At 44.7% G+C, this 26,318-nt stretch overlaps 2 protein-coding genes and 1 long non-coding RNA gene across 8 annotated transcripts in view; all 3 read left to right on the forward strand.

The window, feature by feature from the left end:
* Positions 1–1,019, forward strand: part of CHD1L (chromodomain helicase DNA binding protein 1 like) — a 34,698-nt gene extending 33,679 nt beyond the window's left edge. For all 4 annotated transcript variants that reach the window (XM_088658291.1, XM_035141122.3, XM_035141123.3 and 1 more), the window contains one exon: positions 496–1,019. In XM_088658291.1, coding sequence (XP_088514417.1) covers positions 496–568 — 73 coding nt within the window. In that variant the 3' untranslated portion in view covers positions 569–1,019. The remainder of the gene's footprint in view (positions 1–495) is intronic.
* Positions 1,020–4,257: 3,238 nt separating this feature from the next.
* LOC132591227 (uncharacterized) lies at positions 4,258–10,104 on the forward strand. 2 transcript variants are annotated; one of them, XR_009556840.2, is made up of 3 exons: positions 4,258–6,257; positions 7,669–7,818; positions 8,810–10,104. It is a non-coding gene; the product is annotated as an uncharacterized LOC132591227 (long non-coding RNA). The 2 variants fall into 2 exon arrangements; XR_009556839.2 differs by having other exon boundaries at positions 4,258–6,252.
* Positions 10,105–15,857: 5,753 nt separating this feature from the next.
* VANGL1 (VANGL planar cell polarity protein 1) overlaps positions 15,858–26,318 on the forward strand; it is a 44,793-nt gene continuing 34,332 nt past the window's right edge. For both annotated transcript variants that reach the window (XM_035141198.3, XM_035141199.3), the window contains exons 1-2: positions 15,858–16,290; positions 21,482–21,720. In XM_035141198.3, the coding sequence (XP_034997089.2) occupies positions 21,650–21,720 (71 nt within the window). In that variant the 5' untranslated portion in view covers positions 15,858–16,290; positions 21,482–21,649. The remainder of the gene's footprint in view (positions 16,291–21,481; positions 21,721–26,318) is intronic.

Below are 26,318 nucleotides of genomic sequence, written 5' to 3' on the forward strand. Positions count from 1 at the left end.
AAAGCACCAGACTAGCACTGCTTGATGAGTAACAGGCCTTTTTTCCCTTCTTCTTCTTTTTTTTTTACCAAGGACATTGTACCACTTTCCCAACAATTGTGGAGGTCATGTATTGGTTTTTAGTGAGGCCACGAGGTAGTGGTGGAACAGAAAATCTCTGCTCTCTCCCCAACCTCCCTTCACAGGTTTTTAAATACAAAAGGTAGATAAATTGCAGTTTGTCCTGCAATTCTGGAAGAATACAGCATTACATTTTTATGTCTTTGAGGGAAATGTTATTGCAGCTCAATCCTACACATATTTACTCAGATATGAGTACCATCATTTTGAGTGGTGTTTATTCCCAAGTAAGTGTACACAGATCACATTGAAATCTGCAGTCATATGTAAGCAGCTCCAGCACGAGCTCTATGCGTAAGTAAACGTTTTCCTTCCTGACGAAAGGTAATAATGGTTAAAGGTATTTGCTGGGAACTCCTTGACTATTCTCTTTAGATACTACTTTCCTAGAAACAAGGCATCATCTTCACAAGCATCCACAACATCAGCATCATCGCTACAACCATAAAAAGTTCAAAAATCAATCAGAATTCACAATTCACAGCGCTGCTTCCTGCTCTGTCTGCAGCCAGTCATAATTCATGTTGACTTTCTTTATAATTGTTTATTTAAGCAGGCACACAAGAAGCATGTTTATAAATCTGTCTCTCTATATCGCTGATGTGCACCAGAAATTTAGACAGAGTTCCATCATGCATCCACATTTTTAGAACAGAAGCTGTAGTTTTGCACTTCACCACAAACAAGCATCCTAAAACTGCCTTGAGTATTTGGGCTTGGATAAGACCTGTTGACGCTGAGTACAGTTGGAGCCACGCAGCAGACAAGAGCAGCAATATAGCAGTGTGACTTGGGCTTCCATCTTCCAGTGAAGTACTTTTTTAAAAAAAAACTTTATTTTTTTCAAAACATTTGAGAACAGCTGTGTTTTTAAAATAAACTACTTTTGTAAAATATGACTGAATTGTCTAAATAGTTCAGTTGTCTAATCTTTAAGTGAAATGGGTTCTACTACTGTACTTGGAAAAACCTAAAGCTTTGTGATTAACAAGGTGGGCAAAGATACCAAATTAAAAGCTGTCTTCTTAGGGCCACTGAAAATGCTGTGTAGATCTTGCAAGGGCTGACATACAGGTGAAACTCAGAAAACTAGAATATCGCCGAAAAGTGCATTTATTTCAGTAATGCAACTTATTATTTATTATTTTTCTTTTAATTTTTACAAATGCTTTCTTTTGGAAATTCCACAGTACCCTGTTTCTCATATTTTAAGACATACCCATAAAATAAGCCATAGCAGGATTTTTAAGCATTCAAGAAATATAAGCCATACCCCGAAAATAAGACATAGTGATAGGCACAGCAGCAATGCTGGCCGTGGCAGGAGGAGGAAGAAAAAAATAAGACATCCCTTGAAAATAAACCATAGTGTGTTTTTTTGAGGAAAAAATAAATATAAGACATGTCTTATAATATGAGAAACACGGTAATAAAACAAATAGTTACAATAATACAAAAATAAACATTGCTATTACATTTCATTAATTACATTCCATTTATAATTGACCCACCTAACGACAAATAATTATAACTGCAACAAATAAAGGCTTGACATATCTTGCTTTGCATGTCATGCATCTATCTCATATATTGGTTTCACCTTTTAAGTTGCATTACTGAAATAAATGCACTTTTCGACGATATTCTAATTTTCTGAGTTTCACCTGTATTTGCAAACTGCTGATGAAGTCAGTCAGCCCAGTTAGGTTAATCTCTGTGCCAACAGTTTCCAGGAAAGTATCTGCTTTGTGATGTAAGCTTGGCCCAAAATGTTGCCATGGAAACTCATTCACTAAGGGTGCTTTAGGAAAGGGAGCAGAAAAAGGCACAACTTCCTCCCTTGACCCTGGCAGGAGGTGATGCCATCAAAGTGTTTGCGTGCTTGAGGGATAAAATCAGACAGTTCTGGGACTGGGGCTGGAAAAGACAATAAGGCCTAACTTGCCCTCTGTGAGAACCAAACACTGACGGTTTGGGTGATGCCCCTGGAACCCTAATGGGGTCTCTGCTGGAGTGTTAATGTTGGGAACCCCTCCATTTCCGTTCAGCCTGAATATATATGTAAAATAAGCCTCAGACCATCGAGAAAGCCGCCACGTCTCCAGTAAATCTTTGATCCCAGGAAGCCAGATGGAAGGTATGTCCTGAAACACTTGGGCTGCTCCGAGGCTGGGGGGGTGGAGAATGATAGAATATTTAGAAAAATAAAATAACTTGCCCAGGATGCTGCCAATGACCTGAAAGGCTGCCTCCATTCCTATCAACCTTTTCAGGAGTTAATACCTGCATGTTAGTTCCACCCACCATCAGAAGTGTGGGGAATGGAGGGCAGGAGGTGGGGTAGACAGGGCTTTCTGCATGGCAGCCCCTACATAGCAGAGCTCCCTCCCCATGGAGGTGTACCTGGCACCCTCACTGCTGAAGATTTCATATTTTTTTAACCCTAACATTTTTGTCACACTCCTTTTGCTGAAGTTTATACTGTTCTCCATCTGGAACAGTTTTACCTGCATTGCAGAGGGTTGGACTAGATGACCCTGGGTTCTCTTTCCAACTCTGGGCTTCTATTATCTATTTTTTATATATATAATTGCATGCTATATGGCTTTCACCACCCTGGGACCTTCCTGTGAAGGGCAGGTAAGAAATCTTTAAAGGGAAGAGGTATATGCAAAGAGACATTTTTCTGGGACTTGGGTTCCTGGGCCTGTTTCCAGTAAGGCCTCTAGTGCTTCTTGCGGGATGCCAGTATCCAACTAAGGGGGGGGGGAAGCATGCAGCAGGAGGAAGAAGCTGGAAACCACCTCCCCAAAGGTGGACAAACTGGGCCTTGGGGGGGACGGACTCGCATTGGGAAGACTTGAGAAATACCTACAAGAAACGGGAGGTGGGGAAAGCAGAAATCTGGCAAACCCTGAAGGCCAGCAGCCCCATCCCCTTTGCTCCCATCCCTAACTATAAGCCCATTTCATGAGGGGAACTGGGAGGCCTGAAAGACTGAGCATGGCCAGGGACAGGACTATTTGCAGGTGTGCACAGTTGCAGAACAGCTACAGTCTTGCATGCTACAGAACTGCCATGATGTCTGGGCCTCGCCAGGATGTTTCGCAGGCAGTGCTGAGCCAACCCACCAGGAAACCAGCACAACCAGGCCTTGGGAATCAAGGCCCGTGACATCCCCCCCAAAAGCCAAACTCGGAATGTCAGAATGACAAAACCTCTGAGGCACCTTCAAATATGTAGTGCAATTTGTTGGCTGAGATCAGTTATCAGGCCCGTCCTAGCCATAGAGGCTAGTGGCACGGAGAACCACGGCGCTGGAAGGGCGCCAAGTGAGCGCAGGGTTCTGGCGATCTGGCCAGGAGGACTGCGCTCCACGAGCTGAGAGGCTGTGCCACGTCTCCTTCTCCGAGGACTCCACGCTGCGCCTCCTTCTCGTTTCCCCAGCGCTGGGTTCCCCTCAATCGAGCTTCGCCACCAGCGTGCGCACAGCGCCCAAGCAGCTCTTGCTGGTCCCGCGGTGCGCGCGCTGGTGACGAATCTTGACTGAGCGGAACCCAGCGCTGGGGAAACGAGAAGGAGGCGCAGCGCGGAGTCCTCGGAGGTGGCCTCCCGCTGCTGCTGCAGTTCGCTTGGCGCTCCCGGGCCCTTGGAGAGGCTCTGGAGCGGGGCGCTGGATGGGCTTAAGACGGCCCTGTCAGTTATTTTCAGAAGTAGGCACACCTTGAAAGAGGAGGCTTTCACCCACCCAGTATGGCTTCCCTGTATCGCATATGCAGCCCAACAAGATAACAAGAACCCACCGATGGCACCCAGATCAATATGACCCAGCAATTCCTACACACAGATGCAAACAAATCTCAACTGCAGCCAACTAAAGACAACCAACCATGCCCTACCCCCCACCCCCACCCCTCTCACTACTACCAAGGAAGAATATAATAAAATGAATAGAAAGAGAACCTGCCCAAGTGACACTGGCATAAAAAACCCCACAGGCACACTTAAGTGTTATCATACCCTCTCCCCCCTTCTTCCTCCCCAACCTTATTTTGTATCCAAATACAGCCTTCTATACATGATGTTTTTACATCAAATATTTAAAAAATATAGAGAGAATGCACATTCTTTTGTAATCCAATGAAATCTTTATACAGTACAGTATAGGCACGCCTATGCTTATGCAGCAGAACCAGCAGATAAGTTTTGAGTGATACTATTACATGTTTTATTTAAACTATCCCATATTTATTTGCATTTGATAGCTTTACAATGGGGGTGGTGGTGTAATGGGAAGTTGAGGAACCTGCACAGTTCCTTGGGGCTGTTTTCAGTTTGTGTGAAGGGGCTCAGAGGCTCCTCTGAAAATTAATTAATTGCCCCTCATCCAAAAAATCTCAGGGCATAAAAATACAAGACAGAAACAAAAAATACAGAATAAAAACCAGGGGGGGGAAACAAATAACTGCCCCTCTCTGCCACAAACACATTCAAAAGAATATAAGATGTTACTTCAGCCCAAGGCCTCAGTTGGCGAATGTTTTTCCTTGGTATCTATAGGTAGTATAATGAAGGCACCAGGCGAGCCTCACTTGGGAGAATAAAAAGACCCTTTTATAAAAATTCCTTCTCGTTCTTGGTGCCTGCTGGTGGACCCAGAAACATGACACCTCTTCCTTCAGCCCTTTTCTTGGAAATGCAGGCAGGGCACTGCTAGAAAAAGGGAGAGAGGGCAATGTCTTCCGCTCCAAATCTCTCTCACTGTTTATGTGTGTTGGGGTGCAGGCTGGGGACAGAGAGATTTAAAGGCCAAAGGCCTGGTTATAGAAGAAACCTTTTTGCCTAGTGCCTAAAAATATATCATGGTTAGTCCCAGTGCAACTATACAACTGTGAAGCCTTTTCCATCTCTGCTAATTGACTAATTTGTCTGTGAAAGAAAGAGTTCTGCATCCATTTTTTGTTTTAGATCCCTTTTTCCAGATTTATTTCTTAACATTTCAGTTTAATATTAGTTGAACGAGGGGCTATGTTTCATTTCCAAGAGGGATTCAGCATCATAAGTTGGTTTGTGTTGTAGTTTATCTGGGTCTGAGGTAACTTCTGTTTCCGCTTGTCTAACTTTTGCATTGTTAAACTTTGGCCGTATCCGCGCCACACATTTAAAGCTCTAGGATACCATTTTGAAGAGTGGGGTTGGGGCTCCCTCAGAGTGAACCCCCCATCGTCCAGCTCTCAGCCCCCAGGGTGTGGGGGGCATTCTTCAAAGCCACCATAGCCTCATACTACTTCCAGTATTGGAGGCAGCCTAGCTTACCTCAGAGGGTTATTGTGAGGTATAATTTTGACAGGGAAAGCACACCATGTATACCACCTTGAGTTCATTGGAGGAAAGGTGGGGTTTTCAAGTAAAAATAAAGCACCAAGGAAGACCCCCTGAGAGTACAAATGTGTTTTTTTTAAAGCGGCCGCGAGGTGATGAGTTAGCCAGGTGGAGAGAGAAGGTGTAGCCCACACCCTAAAATGAAAAGGCAAGAACTTTCAAACCACTGGAACCGATAATACACAATGACTAAATGAGGAACAGCCAGCCAGCCAACACCTTGGGCAGGCAGGTGAGGTGCTGGAAACAGGATCACAGTCACGGCCCATTATGTTCCCTTCAATTCCCATAGGGATGCAAGGCAGGCAGTGTTTGGGGTAAACTATAAGGGAAGCCCGGATCCAGCTGCCCTACTCCTGGTAAGGGGTAAATTAAGGGGCAGGCCAGGTGCTTGGAAGTTGGGTGAAGATACCAAGTGTTGACATGGGACTCAGATGGAGACAGAGAGAAAGAGCCCGCAGTCCATTGGGCGAGGCCTTGGCCAAGATCTGACTTCACAATGGGCTGTGGAATGTTTTGCTGCCCAGGAAACCGGGTGAGTTGTTTGAAAAGATCCTGAGATCAGTTAAAAGCTCATTCAGCTGCCTCCCTTCAGATCAGTTGACACCAGAGATGTCTTGCTGCTTTAGAGAACTGTCTTTTTTGGATCAGTTGGCATTGGAAAACATGTCTCCTTCGGACAACTATCTTTGGCTTGGTTGAAAGCCCAGAGAATGGTCTTCTGCCTCCCCTGCTGCCACAGAAGGCAAGGTAAGGTAAGAGGCGAAGGGGGGAGACATTCTGAAGCCTTCTTCTTCCCCCCACCCCATGGGCAGTTTTAAAAGATGCTCCTTGGTTATTTGGACCCAGGGCGGAGCAAGCTGGGGGCGGTACGCCCCAGGCACCGTCCTGGAGGGGGTGTCACTCAGGGCCACGCCCCCGCCCTGCGATCGGTGCCTCCAAAGCCACGCGCCTCGCTCCAGCTTTTTACTTGGAGTTTGTAGCTGGAGCGAGGCGCGCGGCTTTGGAGGCGCGGTGGGGCGGCGATACCCCACCACGTAGCGATGCCGTGCCCACCCAGGTGCATGGCAATTTGCCGCCCTGGGTATCACAGCACCTAGCTACATCCCTGTTTGAACCTTCATAAATCCTATGCTCCCAGGGAGTGTTCCGGTTAATTTTCTGAGGGGTTTTTTTGGGTGGTGGGGGTTGTCTCCATCCAAATGACAGGATAATTACGACCTTCCCACAAGAAAAAAAAATCAGTAATATGCTCCCCCCCCCGTTCCCAACTTCACCACCCACAAATAGGAAATTCTAGGAGCTCATTTTTCACTCAGCCCTAAAATACACAACCCACTTCTATAGGGCCCACACCTGCACCCTTAAGTACTCCTTCCGTTGGGTGCACTTCCAGCATTTTGAATTCATTTCTCAACTCCCAACTCCTATCAGCCCTAGATAGCAGATCCAGGATGTCAGATGTCATGGAGGAGGGGGACGAGGGCAGTCTCCTTTCTTGCTTCAACAAAACCCCTTTAACAGGGAACTCTGGGATCGCCGCTGCAGGGGGTGCATGTGTCACTACTTCAGCCCCCCCCCCATTTAGGGAAGATAGACTAAAGCAGGGGTGGCCAACTCCCAAGAGACTTCGATCTACTCACAGAGTTAAAAACTGGCAGTGATCTACCTCCTTTTTTGGGGTTCAGGTCAAAGTTGTTGAGCTTTTTCTAGGGAGGAGGAAAAACCTTGACTAAAGGATTCCGCCCAAGGCCTAAAACCGCAAAGGTTATGACATTTTGCTACGAGGAAGGCAAAACCTGCCAATGCAGGGGAAATTCCTCCCTGATCCTTTAACAGCAACTATCATATTCCCTTTGATACCCATAGGGATGCGAGGCAGGCAGTGTTTGGGGTAAACTATAAGGGAAGCCTGGATCCAGCTGCCCTACTCCTGGTAAGGGGTAAATTAAGGGGCAGGCCAGGTGCTTGGAAGCTGGATGAAGATACCAAGTGTTGACATGGGACTCAGATGGAAAGAGAGATCCCGCAGTCCATTGGGCGAGGCCTTGGCCAAGATCTGACTTCACAATGGGCTGCGGAATGTTTTGCTTCCCAGGAAACCAGGTGAGTTGTTTGAAAGGCTCCTGAGATCAGTTAAAAGCTCATTCAGCTGTCTCCCTTCAGATCAGTTGACACCAGAGATGTCTTGCTGCTTTAGAGAATTGTCTTTTTTTGGATCAGTTGGCATCGGAAACATGTCTCCTTCGGACAACTATCTTTGGCTTGGTTGAAAGCCCAGAGAATGGTCTTCTGCCTCCCCTGCTGCCAAAGAAGGTAAGGTAAGCGAGGAAGAAGGAAGACATTCTGAAGCCTTGTTCTTCCCCCCACCCCATGGGCAGTTTTTAAAGATGCTCGTTGGTTATTTGACCTTCATAAATCCCATGCTTCCAGGGAATGTTCTGGTTGATTTTCTGAGGTTTTTTTTGGTTTACCACCTCCTCCCCCCCACAAAAATATCAGTAAAATGCTCCTCCTGCCCCCAATTTCACCACCCACAAATAGGAAATTATAGGAGCTTATTTTTCACTCAGCCCTAAAATACACACCGCACCTCTGCAGGGCTCACATCTGCATCCTTAAATATTCCCTCCCTCGGGTGCATTTCCAGCATCTTGAATTAGTTTCTCAACTCCCAACTATCAGCCCTAGAGAGCAGATCCAGAATGTCAGATGCCATGGAGGAGGGAGAGGACCAAAGTGGAAAGTGGACCAAAGGACCTTTTTAGGAAAGCAGACCTTGCGATCAGTTCTGCACTCAAAATGAAAAATTGTGTCACTGTGTGGAAAGAGAAGTGACCAGCTGTGACCTTTGTCTGTTTTTAAAAAAGGTGACTTAACGGTGCCCTTCTGGAGGCTTCACCCAGGGCAAAAAACCTGGCTAGCCCCCCTCACCCCCGTAGCTCTGGGTCATAACTCTTTGTGAAGCATATGCTCTGCATGCAGAAGATCAATCCCCTATGGCATTTCTAGGTAGGGCTGGGAAGGAAAGACTCCTGCCTGAGGCCTTGGAGAGCCACCTGCCAGCCAGCATGGAGCTGGAACAATGATCTGACTGGACAAGGCAGCTCCTTAAAGTCCCAGCAAGGGTGTCTCTTTAGGCATCACTCCCAGTCTAGGAAGAGAGTGGAATCCATCTCTCTTTGAAAGGCAGAACCCAACTCTTTTTTAAAAGGGGGGGACCTACTTTAGCTGTGTTATTTCCAAACCCTGGTGGGATTTGGCCTCTATCTGACGTTCCTCCTCTTTCTGCCTTTTTTGTGCACAGCTGTTTATGATGGAGGCCTCTCACCTGTGATTCCTGCACATCCCAAATGTCCTCTTCTACCACTTTCCTAACCTTGGAGAGTTGCTGAAGATCCCAAATAAGGCTACCTCTTTTGCTCAGCTGGAGACCCTCCAGATAGTTGTGAAGTCCATTGCCTCCTCGTGGTTGGCTCAGGATCAGAGGGAGAGGGTCCCTCTCCCCATCTCATAGACCTTGCTCAGGAGGACAATTGGAGGGCAGCAGCAGAAGAGCCCTGCAGCAACTGGATCAGGCCCAAGGAACCCTGCTAGAGTGGCAGCCTGTTCTCAAAGGGGCCTACAAGCAGCATGGCGAGAGGCCAATGATAAAAAGGGGAACCATAAAACCATGTTTCCTCGTTCAGAGATGGGAAACGGCACAGGACAGTCCTGGTGTGTTGACTCTTCCTCCATCTTGCCCCTCTTCAGATCCACAAGTGCTCTACCACGTCATTGGCACTTCAGAAGTGGCACCTCAGGTATATAAGCTGGTGGCGTCCAGCCCTTCTGAAAGGAGGCAGGAGCTTAAACCACAAATGGATCAGATTTGGAGCCAGACTATTCTATGTGTGGCTGTGGCGCATTCATCCTCCACTTCCATGCTTTTTCAGTCACAGATGTTTCTTGCTATTCAGCTGCTTGCTGTCCAGCTGCGGGCGATCCAAATACTTTAGCCAAGTTTAATTTCAAGATGTTACTCACGAAGGTCCAATTGTTGCAATCTCGGCTAGGAAGAATCCACCGCTCTGTTTACGGCCTGCTCGGAGCTGCACACGGGAAAGGTAGCAGTCAGATTGGGATGGTTTTGAAGCTCCCACCACAGTCCTCTACCAAGAGAAGCGGACAGCAGCCATCCCATAAGAAGGGAGCAGCCCGCCTCCCCAAGATATACTCCCAGTGTATGTTTCTTTAAAACATATTAGCATGTTTTCTTTTTATTAATTTTTTTGCTTTTAAATTACTTTATTGAACTTAAAAAAATAATAATAACACAAAATCAAAATTATCCATAACAAACTTAAAAGAATTGTCAATATCTATTACACTTTATTACAGTCGTCTTCTAGTTCCATTGACTTCCCGCCAACTCCATTTAGCTTTAAACGTATATTTATCTAGCACACTGTTTGTGTCTGTTTAAACTAATTGCTTAGCCAAGTTATTGTACTTTCTTAAACCTGTTTGGTGTATAACAGTAGCTGTTCAAAGGCTGCCACAGATTTTATGTTGTTGCAATCTTTTATGTAAATGTTAAATAAATCCCATTTATTGAAAAATTATTAATGCTTTCATTTATTTTCTAAATTACAATAGCAGCAATGAAACAACAAATTGTCCAACAACAAACAACTAAAATTTGTCCTGCTATTTGTACAGACTTCTATCATTATAATAAAGTTGCTTCCCCCCCTTTTTTATATACTTTTAAAATTAGTTTTACATTTTTAATTTTACATTCAAACATAAGGTACAATAATAAAATATACAATTCTCTGACTTCCTTACTCCCCTCCGTGGAGGCCCTTAACAAACATTTTCTTCTGCATCTCATACCATCCTGCCTTTATCTATAAAACTCAAGTCTTAACCATAGCCTTTTTCACATTTCATGTGTTATTGTTTTTAAATGTTTACAGTGTTCTTTCAAATAATTTATTTAAAAATTCCCAATCTCTATTAAAGTTTTTATCATCCTGGTTTCTGATTTTTCCAGTCATTTTTGCCATTTCAGCATCGTCCAGCATCCTTGTTATCCACTCTTCTTTTGTGGAAATCTTCTTGTCCTTCCACTTCCGGGGCTTAGAGCATCCAGCCTGCAGTCATAGCATACATGAACAATATTTTCTGCTCCCTTGGAATCTCTGCACCTGAAATTCCTAATAAAAAAACTTCTATTTTTTAAAAAATAAATGTTATTTTAAACATTTTTTTAAACTAATTATAGATCATTTCCCAGTATGCTTTTATCTTTTTACAACTCCGCTGCATATAAAAGGTGCTCTCTTTTTCTTTACATTTCCAGCATATTTTTGAACTAGTCTTATGCACTTTTGCTAGTTTACTGGGAGTTAAATACAATCTATACATAATTTTCATATAATTTTCTTTTAATGTACTGCATGCTGTAAATTTTAAATCTTCCCTCCACAACTTCTCCCATGCAGAGAGTTGTATATTATAACAAAAATTTCTTCCCGATTGTACCATTACCAATTTAACCTCTTCATCCTTAGTATCCCATTCTAGTAACATCTTAAACATTTTAGACAGTATTTTTACATTATTTCCCACGGGTTCCTTTTCAAACCTTAAAATATCATTATTAAATCCATTCCTTTTGTCTCTTCTAAATACACCATTTAATTGGTGATTATAATATCACCAATTATAATAAAGTTTCATTGAATTATTCCTAAAGGTCTCATTTGGTGGTTTCCTTCTGTGATCTAAACCATTGTCTCTCAACCTTGGGCCTTCATCATCCCTGACCACTGGTCCTACTAGCTAGGGATAATGGGCGTTGTAGTCCAAAAACAGCTGGAGGCCCCAGGTTGAGAAACACTGATCTAAACAATTAATATATTTGATAAACATTTGCCATGTATTCAGTGTTCAGATCCTCCCCTTTCTTCTAGGACAGGCACCCCTAAACTTCAGCCCTCCAGATGTTTTGGACTACAATTCCCATCATCCCTGACCACTGGTCCTGTTAGCTAGGGATCATGGGAGTTGTAGGCCAAAACATCTGGAGGGCCGCAGTTTGGGGATGCCTGTTCTAGGATCTGGGCAAACTGCATCTGTGCAGGTGTTAACAGAAATGCTAGAAGCTCATTATTGGGCTAACCTTGAGTGATCAAGAGTCTTAATTCCTAGTAGCATCACTGCAGGAGACAATTTAACCACCGTGTTACATACCAAGTTATTTTTTTTATGCATTGCTCCATAAAGTTTTAATATTATCACAGTGCCAGCACACATGTATATAAGTACCTTTAACAGCACATTTCCCTCAACAATTGGGGCTAACTCTTTAGCTATCTAGGATAGCCTTACTGATGCATAATGCCACCTATGCAATAACTTTTAACGCAGACTCCCGGATTATGACAGAAACTGATTTCACTGTCAGACCACAAGGCGGCCTATTTTTCATTAGTTATTTGAATTTCTAGGTCTATTGCTCAGGGCATTATTGCACTTAAAAGATTGCCATATTCAGGGGCTTTTAGCGCCCTGTATATTGAAGACGCTATCTCCTTAAACAATTGAAAAGTTAGCAAAAATGTCTTCTAACAATGATTCCTGCATGCCTGGGGTTTTAAAGGAATCCTAACAGCTGGTTAAGGTGAAACCACAACCATTTGAGATTTGGTAGATTGACAAGGAAAAGTTCCCTCCATGTGGGAATACTATTTACATTAACAGATTTCAACTGTTCTGTTCCCAACTGCTCCAATCCGGCCATTCCCCCCCCCCCCCGCCTCCTGAAAAGTCAGGTGGAATCAGTGGGGTGGGGTGGGAGAGGAGAGACCAGCGGGACTAGCTTTAAAAACTTTTGATTTCCATATGGTCACTGTAGTTCATAGGAAGGGGTTTGTGTCTTAGCAAGCACAGTAAGTAAGAAAATACCTGCTCTATAGAATGGTTCTGAAAGTTCTGTTTTCACACATGGTTCCCCCTTCAGCTGGTGGATTAGTGCCATCAAGTTTTTCAATGGAAAAAGCATTCTACTAGGTTCAGAGATGTGGGATTCAGAATCTGCCCCCACAAACACTCCCATATACAGTTCCAGCTCCCAGCCGTGCCCTCTTCCCCTCATGTATGAACTTGTCTGTTGTGTGTTGTCATATTTTGAATTGCTTCGGCATAATTACAATTGGCAACAATGGAAGAGAAATAAAAAGCTCAGTTGGTTATCTTATTTGGTAACACCCCTGAATCATTTTACTCCTCTGTTCCACCAATATGTGTGGGAATAATAAATACCGCCCTGACCTATGCAGGGGTTTCTGTAAGGATTTATGATATGATGCATGTGAAAGCTCAATACAGTAAATGTATGCCTTTTTTCTGTCATGGTGGAGCACTGACATTTTGATTTCTTTTTTTAAAAAATGTTTCTGGTTGCTTGGTGCTAATTTTTAATTTTTTCCTTTAATTTAGATGCTTCATGTCACCTAGTCTTTAGGATTCAAGACATAAACCTATACATGCTTACTCAGAAGTATCTCACTGCCTTCCCAGGGTATCTGTAAAATTCATATCCAGACTGGATATTGAATGCATCTTCTCTCTATCAACATGAACACATGTTGATCTGTGCACACTGCAAGTCCCCATGCAATACAGAGGTGGCCTTTTTGCATACTAGGGTAGGGGAGCTTGTTTTAAACTGTATATTGTAAGACAATAATGTTTTTCCCAACCATATATATTTTAAATTTTATTTCATTCCATTTATCTGTTGGAGATTAATCCTTTTCCTTGCACATTTTCCCCTCACAACAAACCTGCAAGGTAGGTTTGGCTGAGAGGTTGTAATTGGCTCAAGGTGATCATGTGAGCTTCACGAGGAAGCCGATATCTGAGTGTGATACTATGTAGGGGGCAACACACAATGATCTTTGGTATCAGAACTGGAATGCTAAAAACAGGTAACCTCTTCAAAGTTCCAGAGGGCACAAAACACCACAACTTGGTTTTTTGTTTTTTTTTGCATGTGTGTGCTTCATTGCATGGGGGCTACAAAGTGGTGTGTATTGGAGTTGTGCCTAGAAGTTAGGTTTTGTACTTTTCCCAGATAAAGCAAAATTTTGCCCACACCATGACCTCCATCTCCATCTCACTAAACCGGTGGCAAAGTGGGGTGCCAATTTGTGGCTCATCTCAGGTGCCAAAATGTATTGTTCTAGCCCTGACAGTGCACACATTGTACAAAGAGGTGAGTTTTATTTGGGCAGTAAATAACAGCAGAATGCACTCAGGACATCCTCAACACTTACTCAACACTAGATAGACTGTGAGCAGATGTTTCAGCAAGTCATGCACACAGGGTTCTATTGGGAGAGCACTTCACACCCCCAAACAACAAGTTTTTGAGGCTTTTATCCAGGCGTCTCATGTCTCCATGGCCCAGGTGATTCTCAAGACATTATGAATGCTACAGGTATTTTGCACCTTCAAAACGAAAGGTATATGCTTGCCTTTTTGTATACTGAAACCTCAGTAGGGCAGCTCGAATATTCAGTGTATCTGATGTTGCATTTTGACTCCGACAAGGACCAAGGTAACTGATCAATTTCCAGATATGTAAAGTTATTAATTAGCTGGTTGTAATTTGCATGCCCATCCATCCAGGGTCTATTTCTATTTCTTATCTAACTTTATGAAGTTGTATAATAGTTGATTGTTAACCATTCAGGCATGTTGTAGTAGTGAAAGTTAGTAGTGTTGTTGGCATATAGTAAACAAAGGGATTTCTGCTACTAGCTAATCTCAAACATATGGTTTGGGGAGAGACATATGGTGTTCTTCAAATAAAGAACACATCCTTGCCTTTATTAGAATGGAGTTGGTAAGATTGCCCTTGGGATTACATGTAATATCTGTTTGTTTGTTTTCTTAAGAAAAAGCTTTCCCTAGAGTTAATCTCTTTTGAATCAAAAACAGACTTAAAATATACGGTACAGAGAATATAGTTTTCTTTTCTGATGTTAGAAAATACAGGCTGAAAAATATTTCAGCCCTCTGCTTCCTGGCGCAGAAATATGAATATTACTGTATTGGCCCAAATACGGTATAAGTCGTTCCCAAATATAAGCCGCATCTTTAAAATTCAAGGGAGGGGGGAGGAGAAAAAAAATACCCAAATATAAGCCGCTCCCTTAAAATTCCGCAGGCACTCACACCCGTTCCGTTTTACCGTATGTCTGTTTCAGCAGCGATATTGTAAAAGCCAATTTTTGTAAGGTCGCGAATTCAAGCCGCACTTTAACTTTTCACGGTCGAAATTTGGAAAAAAAAGTGAGGCTTATATTCAGACCAACACAGTAATAGTTTTTACTGTATATAGAATTCCCTGATAACCACTGCCATATCATGGATCACATCCATGTCCACACCCATGTCCACCCAGTGCTTTTTGGAGTTCTGCCTTTCCTGTATCTATTTGTTCTATGCAACACTAGGAGGCAATGGATCTGAGATTCTTGTGTGCAATGGGGTAAGTATGGACCTTTGAGTTGAGGGTAGTGAAGGTTTTTTGGGGGAAAACCATCGGAAAATCTAGAGAACGATTATTTCTTATGTGATGTGTGGTCTGTAATTGTGTACTGAGCAGTCTGCGGGTGTAATTCTTGTAAAAGTTATGTTTAATGTGCATAAAGGGCTACATTTGTGTGCCTCGAGTATGACACTTAAGAGTTTGCATTTGCAGAGAACTGTAGCAAGTGCAAAAGGTGCATGCACAAAGCTGTGAAAAGAGGGTGGAGTCTTTCTTTCAATACTGTACTGTACTGTACAGTAGTATTATGTAAGCTGAAGCCTCACCCCTGGGAGTTTGGATCTCTCTCAGAGGCTGCAAAGCATATTGAAGCAGCAAGTTGCTTATCTGAATCTCTGAGTCCATAGAGAATATGTAAGAACCCTAAATAAAACTGGACTGCATTGTTAGTTGCTTAACAGCGGCGTATCGATTTGTATTTGCAACTTTTTTTTGGTAACAAGCTTCAAGACAGTTTGCAGAAAACCCTCGAACTCCTTCCTTGGTGTGGAGCTTATTGATGCATACTCGGCACAAACTCCAGAGCAGGGGATTCCGGATCTGGAGGGAATGCTACACAAAATCCAGGGGGGCCATCTCTCAGATCCCACGTTTTCCATGGCAGCGCCAGGAAGCCACGGACCCGTAACTTCTGGAGCGCAGCCCGCGCCCAAGCGCGCAGCGGAACGCTTGTAAAGTAACACTACTCAAGCGCAGCTTTCTGTGTGTGATCCAGCTAGCCCCGACTTTTGGAGAGCGTGCGCACAGCAGAGCGGTGCTGGCTTGCCGTTAATAAGCATGCACACGATCGGGCTACACCTCTTTCTCCCAACCTCCCGCAGAGAAGCGAGCCATTCCCCGCCGCCACCCCGGCAGCCTGTCTCTCCACCGGGAAGCGGCTGCAGTCCTGTGCGCGCTGACTCGGCAGCCGGCCCCGTGGAGAGCTCTCCTTCCGAGGGAAGCGCGCCTCCAGGCCAGGATCGCCTTCGCTCCAAGCAGGCCGAGGCGAGGCAGGGCTAGTCTCGGCAGCGGGCGGGGCGGTGCCGCCGCTGTCCTGGGCACAGGAAGCGGAAAGCGGCGCTGAAGCCGCCGAGTCGGAGCCTGGAGCTGAGCTGGAGAAGGAGGCGGCGGTGTGCGGGCAGGCTGGGTGGCTGGCGCTCCGTCCACCGGGAGCTGCAAGATGGAACGGCGGCGGGCGAGAGGTCAGTCGCCGCCTTCCTTCTCTTCCTCCTCCTTCCCCGGCACAACCTTTCTCCCCTTCCTCTCCAGGGCGCGGCTTCTCCCACTCCTTCGCCCAGGGCAGGGACCCGTCCGACTCAGCCATGCGCGATCCTCCTCCGAGAGCCCCGGAGACGCGCCGGGCCAGCTTCGCCTTCCCTGGCCCGGTTGCCGCGGGGCTTCTTTTGCACTCTGCGCGCCCGGCTGCACCGGCCGGGAACCACCCTAAAGCGCGAAACCCCGGTGCGGGGATTGGTTGGAGCCTCTCTGCCCTCTGTCTCTCCAGTTGCGCAGCTGGGTGAGAACGGAGCGCGGCAGCCCAGCACCCACTGCCACCCAGCACCGACCCACTGCCACCCTCATCCCGACAGTACTTTCTGGAACCCGGGAAAGTGCGGGTCTGTGTGCCAGCCGCTCCTGGGGTCGAGCTGCGTTTACGCAGAACTGCTGGGGGAGGCAGCTGTCTAGGGAGGCCCTTTCGCCGGAGGAACAGGCCTGACTGCCGCTTCCCATTGAGCCTGGGGCTAGTGGGTGGCCCTGTTCAAAACCGGGGAGGGTGTATGTGTGGGAAGGGGGGCGGTGGCCGGGAACTACAGCTTCTGAATTTGTGTTGCTTGAGCTCTGGGCTACAACAAGTTGTCATCCGCTTTACAGAGGAAAACCCACTAGCCACTTTTTCTCTGTTAGCCGCATCCTTGCCATTGCATCAGGACTTGGGTTGCTTTTACCACATGCTACAGACTGGTGCCAACTCTGGGGGTGCAAGCAGCATTAGCTGAGACACCCTGTTTAATGAGTGGGGACGTACACTGATCTGCAGGGAGAAGGGCAGCGAGGAGGAGGGCCTTCTGGTTGGGGCGCTGTTGCTCGAAATTGCCTTGGGCACCTCTTGGCAATGGACCCCCAACCCCAGGGGCCTTCTGCAAGGCCAGCAGGAAGCATGCAGGGCTGAGCGTCGCTGCTTTAAAGTGCCCTAACTGCCTTCAAGCTGCAGTGTGCAACACCCACCCTTTTCCACCCCTCCTGGGACAGTTGGGACCTTCTGCTGTAAAGTGAGAGCTCTTTCAGGGAGCAGCATCCATCTACCGGTTCTGCTTTCAAGCTGGAAAGGTGGCAGGGGTGGGCAGGCAGCAGGTTGGTCGGCATGGCCAAGGCTATCCAGCTGCCTTTGGCCATGCAGCTGCCAAGCAACTTCCGGCCTTCTTCCCAACTTTGGAAGCTGGGAAGGACAGGGAGAGTGACTAACTGGATGCGGCCACCTTAGCCAGGTTGCTGGCAACCACTTCCTACCCTTGGAGCTTTGGACAGGAAGATTCCTCCCAACTTTCAGCAGGGACAAATGTGCAGTTGCCGAGATGATCTCCACCCAGCTCTGCAGCTTCAGAGTTGGGAGGAATGCTGGCTGCTTCTTGTGCTTGCCAGGAGGTGCCACCGCAAGTTGCCATAGTGAGCATGGCGAGGGGAATTGTTGAAGGCTGGTTCCTCCCACATTCCTTCCTTTACAGGCACAGTTGCTGCAAAGTGAATGGTGTTTTAGGGAGTCATTAACCAAAATAGGCTAATTCCAGGCAAAAGCATTGAGCGACACCCTATCCTGGAGGTTGCTTGGAAACTTGGGCAGAAGTCTAGTGCTGGTTATGATTTGGGATTGCAAGATTTCTTGCTGTAATGGTAGGTACTTTCTAAAGCCGTTGTTTGAGTGTATGGGTGAGTTCCATGTAGGAGATGCAAAAATATCAGCAAGAAAAGACAATGTAAAAAAGCAATCCATTGCACAAATACTTAGATACACTGTGGGTTCTGGGTTATACACCAATGTGTCTCAAAATCTGCTTAGATATTATGCATACCGGTAGAATTAGGTTGCATGCAACCAATGATTCAACAGGTCTTTCCTACAGTAGAGAAAATATTCCCTTGATGAATGGAAAGTGTGTTGCCCCATAAAACTCTGGTGTTAAGTAAAAACGAGCTGTTAATTAGTTGATGCAAGTTGGAAAATACTGCATCTATAAGGTAGCCCTGTGTGCCAATTTAATAGTCTCAGTTGAGACTGATTAGCTGGAAAAGACTGTAAAGCCTTAAGGAAGAAATCAGTTATGCTCAATTTTATGAAGGGAACATCCTTCAAAAAACCTCTGAGCTTGTGCTGTTGGGTGCTTTTAGTAGTGTGTTGTTGTGAGTTACATCTGCCAAAGAAGAATGTTATTACACTTTTATTTTCTTTTATTTACTTAACTCATTTACATAGTACCCTTAGTTAAAAGTAATGTCAAGTTGGTTTACAAAATATGCACTGCAATAAAATATACAGCTATAGCATCCGGGGTTGGGAAGGAAAGTGGAAAAAACCTTACAAATGCCTAGGTGAGTTGATGTTTTGCCTCCTGCTGTAAATCTGCTGAAATAGCTGGTGTCTGATGGAACTCGGAAGGGAGATCATTCCGCACGGTGGGTGCCATCACAACTGCTCTCTGGACCACTTAGGTAATAAACTAAATTGGGCATCATCAAGATGAAGCTTGTCTCAAGGCAGCCCTGTTTAGGGAAGCTTTTAATGTTTGATGGATTTCTGTATTTTAGAATTTCTGTTTTTTTGGAAGCCTCCCAGAGTGGCTGGGGGAACCCGGCCAGATGGGCGGGGTATAAATAATAAATTATTATTATTATTATTATTATTATTATTATTATTTTACCAGCTGACTACAGAAATGGTGGTAGAAGAGATACCTAGTTCAGTTTCATTCAAAAGCTTGTAACAGGTTGATATGTTAGTCTGTTAAAGCAATCGGGGAGAAAAAAAGTATTGTGTGACTTCAAAGACCAACTGAAAATTTATTGTGCCATAAGCTTTCATGGAGAAGAGCGATTCAGCTCAGTGTTTAATTCTTGAGGGTGCAAAGCAATTCTACTTTTCAGCAGAGGGCAGCAGCTGCAGGATAGTCCTGCATTACACACACAAGTTGCAGATGGATGTTAATAATTGGTGGCAAAACACACTCTGGTTTGGTTAGGGTGCTTTTGTGTGTAGAATAGAGACAGGAATAAGCAGCAGAAACATTTTTTTTTTTTACAGAAGTTCTTTATGAAAGCACTAATATTAACAATGTTAGAATCTTAAGTAACATTAATGCATCTGATGTCCATGATACCTTACAATAACAGTGCAGTCCTTTACTCAGAAATAGACTCATAGAATTGTAGATTTGGAAGGTAGCCAAAGGGTCATCTAGTCTAACCCTCTGAAATGCAGGAATGAAGATACAAGATACATTAGTTCACGTACTGCTTCTTTGCTGAGTGAACTGTAGACAACCACCCAGTGTGAGAATAAGCAGGACTTGAACCCATGGCCTTCAGAGATGCTGGCAAGCTCTTTAACCACCAGGCCACTTTGCATCTCATGGTTTTCACTATATTTATTGACGCTAAATGTCACAAGATTATTTGTTGTTCTAATAAATATTTGTAATGCTTCCCAACCAATTTAACTGTCCTAAACTTTATATTTTTAGATTTTTTTAGATACGGTAAGCTTCCAGCTTCCACCTCCAATGCAGACCAAGGTGATTTTAGTGCTTTCTGTCATTGCCTACACTGAATCATTTATTGGCTTAATAAACTAAGATAAGAGATGGACGAGCCTTTTGCTTCTCACATGTAGCTCCTTTGCCCCTCCCTTTGTGATGTGAGCTGTCAAGTCAGGAAGCGTCTAAAGAACTATAGTTCCCCATTTAATCTAAACTGGGGGACTGCATTTGCCAGCCATGAAACAAGGCAAGATATACTGTAGAACCGAATTTAAACCATGGTTTACAGTGCAATTATATACAATAAGCATCTTAGCTCACTTGGTTAGAGCATGGTGCAGACATGTCCACTCAAAAGTAAGTCTCATTGAGTTGAGTAGAGCTTACTCCCAGAATAGCGAGTCTCCGATAATAGCCTGGCTTGTTACAATTTCTGCTTCAGACAAAATGGTAATTATGCCTAATTATAGACTTATTGGTTTGATTGTATATGACACAATGGGAGGGCCAAAAGAGCTATTTGCATGGGCAGAAGTCTTGTTCGTTCATATCTCAGCTTATTGAGCAGAGATGATTATCCAAACCATTGTGGTCTGGTTCACACAGAATGCTGGTTCAGAGATAGTTTAGGTTGACATGCATAGACCACAGTGAACCTTAAATTAGTTTGACATTTAACTTTTAGTTCTAGCAGGTGATCAACAAGAAAGGCTTTGCTGCATTGCCTTGGGAGGTCCTGAGTGATACAACAGAGTTGTGTTTTGACCAGTGTCTCCAGAGTCCTGGCTGCAGCATGCTGATAACAGACCCTTCTCTTGGTTGTGACCCTCACTCTAAATGTATCCTGACTTTATACTGTCTCAGTGATATTTTTTTAAAAAATGTTTATCCGCCTTGTATGCAATTCCTTTGCCCCCTACATGGTTGTTTCATTTTTTTGGTCTTATTTTATGTAATGGCCATTGTAAAACACAACCTTGCTTCAGTCGTCTTTTGAACACATTAAACAAAACCAAAAGCTTTTGAAAATTACAACAATTACTTCCTAAATTCGGGTATTCCCCTTCTAGCATGCAAGGTAAAAAACACCAATCCAGGATTAAGAAAATGCACAAATTGAACAACAGCATATTGGATGGTATAGTGCAGGCATAGGCAAACTTGGCCCTCCAGATGTTTTTTGGGACTACAACTCCCATCATCCCTAGCTAATAGGACCAGTGGTCAGGGATGATGGGAATTGTAGTCCCAAAACAACTGGAGGGCCGAGTTTGCCTATGCCTAGTATAGTGCTACACTGATCAGAGTGCAGCAGATCTAGGTGTGACTTCATCCTCTTTATTCATATGTTCAAATAGTTAAGGGCCAAATTGCATGGAAACTTCGGCATGTGTAACAATTGTCATCTCACCATGAGAAAAAATTCTGAGAAATTCTACCCGGACGGCAATTTTCAAGCCCGTTTCCCGGCAATGTCTGGGAAAATCCAGACATATGGCAGCCCTATTTTCAACACACAACTATAAAAGACACCACAGGTTCAGAGTGTTTGAATATTAATCCCCAAAACCAGGAAAAGCGCCACTGCTGGAAAACTTAGTAATTGTTTAATAGTCTGTCTCATTATTAATATTTATTTTCCTAGGTTTATGTTGAAGATGGTTCCCTAGAACTGAAGATTGAAATTACTGTTCTCTCAAAATTCTGTACGTGCGGATTATCGAAAATCGGAGGCAACCACCAAAGTGCTTCCTTCGGACTTAGTGGCCTTCCTGGGTGCCTTTCTCTCCTGTAACCTGGCATCTCTTCCACCATGGATACTGAGTCAACCTACTCTGGATATTCCCACTATTCAGGTCACTCCAAAAAGGCCCAGAGACAAGGGTATGAATATTTTTATTGCAGATCTGGTCTAAAGTCTGCCTTCTCTGAAACCTCCTGCTTCCTTCAGTTGTGTAATGAACCTTTTGTACTGCTTGAGACTTGTTAGTCTTGGTGAATGCTCCAGCACAAATCCACAAAAAGAGAGAATGGTCTTTGGGAGAGCCCTGAACGCTTTCTTTGGGGCCTATTGTGTCTCTGGTTCTATGCAGGACTAGTATGGGGATAGCTGTGGCCCTTCAGATCTTCTTGGAGTCCAGCATGCATCAGTACCAGCCAGCATGGCCAATGGTCCAGGTAATGAGAATTATAGTCCAGCAAAATCTGGAGGGCCACAAGTTCCCCATCCGTGATATAGTGATATAATGCTCTGGACCCACATAGTCAGGATACCTCATTCCCTTTGCCATCACTTTGCCACTTCCTGCAATTCCTAAGGACCCAACTACACAATTCCCAGAGTTCCCTGGAAAGAGGGATTGACTGTTGGAGGGATCAGGTATCCCCTTAAACCTGTGACCCTGCATTTGCTGTAGTAGCAGAACCACTGCAAAACATTGCCTCCTGCTCCCAACTCAGTCTCCTCAGACAAATACCATGGTCAAGGGGATTGAAAGCCACCAAGAGATCAAGAAAAACCAACAGAGGCGTATTGCCCCTGTCCTTTTCCCAACATAGGTCATTATACAAGTGACCAAGGCTGTCCCTTTGCCTTGGTCACTTGTATAATGTATAATTCAGTAGGCCTGAATCTCAGTTGTAACAGAGCTAGAAAATTTTCCTCCTCAAAGGGTGCCTGGAATTGTCTTAGAACTCTTCCCTTTTTAAAATTATATTTTCTTACATTTCAACATTTTAAACAATTTTGTATTTTCCCTTATTTCTGTCGACTTCCTACCCCATTTTCCAAGGAGTTGTTGTTTCTCCCCTTCTGCTGCATCCTGTATTCTATAATCAGATCATAACCACAATATTATAATCTAATTACTTGTGCTGCTCATAGCTCAAATCCTGCTCACGAGTTCATCATGCTGTAATCTTTCTTTAAATAGTCCAAAAAGGCATCCATTCTTCCATAAGGCCTATAAATCTTCCTGTTTGCTGCACCAGTTTGAAGTAGCAAAGTGGTTCCCAGTTAGGGGTCCTGGGACCCTGGGGGTCTGTGGAACGCACCCAGGGGGTCTGCGGCCCCATCCCTTGCCTCCCCCCAACTGAATTTTTGTAATTTTTTGCGTGGTAATATCACAAATTTTACGGTCTGTTTTAGCGCTGTTTGCTGTTTTTCAATATATTGGCCAAAAACGGTTTTGAAATCGCATTGCGATAACGATTTTGACCCGGCAATATGCAGCAATATATCTCTTCTCACTCAAGGGAGAGCTTTCCTTATTCAGCCCCTAATAAGACATGGGATGAGCGATATCTGGTTTTCAACATCGTGCTATATCAGCAGCTAAACATTGTGATATTCTGCTATATCGCAGGACATATATACAGTATGTTCTATGCTTATTAGGGGCTACCCCACATTTTGTTCAAAAAATTGCTTTGCTAACTACCATAGAGTTATCAAAATTTTCAAACAGTTGTGTGGGGGAGAGTGTCAATGGCTTGGCTTTTGAAAAATCTGGGATCCTCAGTAATTAGCTAACTGGGAACCACTGATGTAGCATAATTCCCTATCTCAGATTTTCTATAAAACGTATTTCCAAAGGGGCTTGCTGTAACTGGTGCTTGTTGGTTTGAGTGATTCCTTTTAAAGTCCGTCTGAAGTTTGCCGAGGAAAAAAACCGCTCCGTTTTCAGCAAGTGGGTTTGAATTCAATCAGATTTCTGTAAAACTGGCTTCAATTGCCCATCAGCTGATCTGTGCTTAGGAGAAGCCGCTTTGGAGGCATGCTTCCAGCCCCAGTGGGGGTCCCGGTCAGGAACATTCTTGATAGCTCCTTCGTAGACGCCTCTGTTCCTTCCCCACGGCTGACGTCACATATAACGTTAGGTGTGGGGCAGGTGGACATGGTGTGGCCTTGCAAGCCAAACTGAGACTTGTGCCAGGTTTAATTAAGCTTGTCCAGTCCACACTACATCTAACAATTTGCGGGGGTGGGAAATCTCAGTAGCGTCATTCTTTCAAGTGGTGTCTGTTATCAATACATATTAATCACTATGTATTATAAAAACAAATAACTGTTTGAACAAAATTTTCAGTCACATGTCCAACTTGCAACATAAAAACAAGATTCCAAAGAATCTCTAGGACTTCCCTCCTCCCCTTTGTGGGTCCTATTGTTAATCATTTCCTCCTGCATCTTTTATGATAATCCAAAATCTTCTACCTCTCCATTTGTGTCTAAAATTCACCATTAAACTACAAGTGGTATTCCAATCCTACTAACGATTTAAACTGTTTACAACGGTTTTTAAGATAAGTTATAAATTTCCCCCATTCCTTATTAAAATTTTTGGTCTTCCTGATTTCTGATTCTTCCGGTCATTTTGGCATAATCCATCAACTTGGTCTGCCATTGTTCTCTAGTAGGAGCTTTATCTTCTTTCCATCTCAAAGCAAGCTTTTTTCCAACTCCTAACTCTCCGATCCTCCTGGTCTCTCTCTATACTTTTTGTGCAGAATCACTTCCCGTTAGCTTTTCTCTTAATCTGCGCCCTTCTCTCCATGTCACTTAAGTTTCTCTCCCAACCCTCTTACTTGGTTCCACGTCCATTGATCCATTTCCCCTTTTTCAACTTCGACAAAAGAAAACAATTATGAAAGTTAACTATATAGTTTCAAAGGTCCATAGGCCCCTTTGAATTTAGACATAGTCTTTCAGGAGATGAGGTTTCTGTGCTACTCGACTTGCCCGAGTCTTTGTCTGTTTTACCACAGGAGACATAATTGTTTCCTGCTTCTTGAAGTTGCCTCTCTTCCAGATCACACCTGTCAGTTTATGCATCATTGCCAGCGCCACACTTTTCATTAGCTGTTCCTGGGGAGATGGTGAATTTCGGTCCTTGCCCGCACGATCTTTGGCGCCATTAACAAGATAGAAGCTATGAATCTTAGAGGGCTGGAATCTTGAGGAAGTGCTGTGCGTGCCCATCACAAAATGGCTGCCATAGCGGTGGGTGTTGTCCTGACACAAAATGGCAGCCACAGCTAAAGCAGCAGGAAAGGGCCCAGGACCATAAAGTAGCGCGGGCATGTCCCCTGCATCAGTCATCCCTCACCTTGGAAAAAAAAGCATCCACGGCAGCCATCATTGTGGCTTAGAGAGAGAAGATACTTGTTTCAAGTGGTGTTGGTTATCATTAAGGATAAAGCAGGAGTATTATGAAACAAATAACTTTCTTTTCGGCCAACTCTCTCCGACCCTCCTCTCTCTCTCCCTTTTGTGCAGAATCACTTCCCAGTACAGTGGTACCTCGGATTAAGAACTTAATTCGTTCTGGAGGTCAGTTCTAAACCTGAAACTGTTCTTAACCTGAGGTGCCACTTTAGCTAATGGGGCCTCCCACTGCTGCTGCGCCACCGCCGCCCGATTTCTGTTCTCATCCTGAAGCAAAGTTCTTAACCCAAGGTACTATTTCTGGGTTAGCGGAGTCTGTAACCTGAAGCGTCTGTAACCCGAGGTACCACTGTAGCTGTTCTCTTAATAATAATAATAATAATAATAATAATAATTTATTTATACCCCGCCCATCTGGCTGGGTTTCCCTGTGCCTTCCCTCTATGTCACTTAAGTTTCTCTCTTTGAGTGTTGTCCTAACCCTCTTACTTTGTTCCCCATACCTTGAAACAATAATCTCTACCAAGCAGTGGCGTAGTATGGGGGGCCTGAGAGGATAGTTGCCCCGGGCCCAGTTTATTTATTTATTTTTTGGGGGGGGTGCCCACATCATGGCGCCCTGCCGTGTCTCGAGCTGTTGCATCCTTGAAGCAACAGGCGTGCAGCTTGGCCCCTGCGAGCCCAGCACTGCTTTTGCGAGTGGCGCTGCTTACGGGGAGGGCGCCGTGAGCTATTGCGTCCTTTTCACAGCTCCCTCCAGTTGAGGAGGGGAGCTGAGAAGGATGCCACAGCTCCCGGCCCCCTGCGAGCCCAGCAAGTGGGCAGGGCAGGGGTCACTCTGGTGGCATGCCCTGCCCCCATGGTCCTCCCCCCCCCACGACACATTTTTTTTAGGGGGCACCATGCCCACATCTCCCTCTCCGCGCCCCTGCTTCTCCCTGGCGGCAATCAGGGATGCAGTGCCCCTGCTACCAAGAAAACGCCCTAGCCCTGAGCCTTGCTTGGAAGAAATGTTAAAAGGGAAATACATATCCTTTGAAATGCAAGCTACCAAATAATTCAGTACACAGACGCCATCTGTCAAAAGCTCTGAATTTGTATTGGCCATCGTTGTTGTTGTTTAGTCGTTTAGTCGTGTCCGACTCTTCGTGACCCCATGGACCATAGCACGCCAGGCACTCCTGTTTTCCACTGCCTCCCGCAGTTTGGTCAAACTCATGTTTGTAGCTTCGAGAACACTGTCCAACCATCTCATCTTCTGTCGTCCCCTTCTCCTAGTGCTCTCAATCTTTCCCAACATCAGGGTCTTTTCCAG

This window comes from Zootoca vivipara, chromosome 15 (genome assembly GCF_965207765.1).
Source record: "Zootoca vivipara chromosome 15, rZooViv2.hap1.1, whole genome shotgun sequence".
NCBI lineage: Eukaryota > Metazoa > Chordata > Lepidosauria > Squamata > Lacertidae > Zootoca > Zootoca vivipara.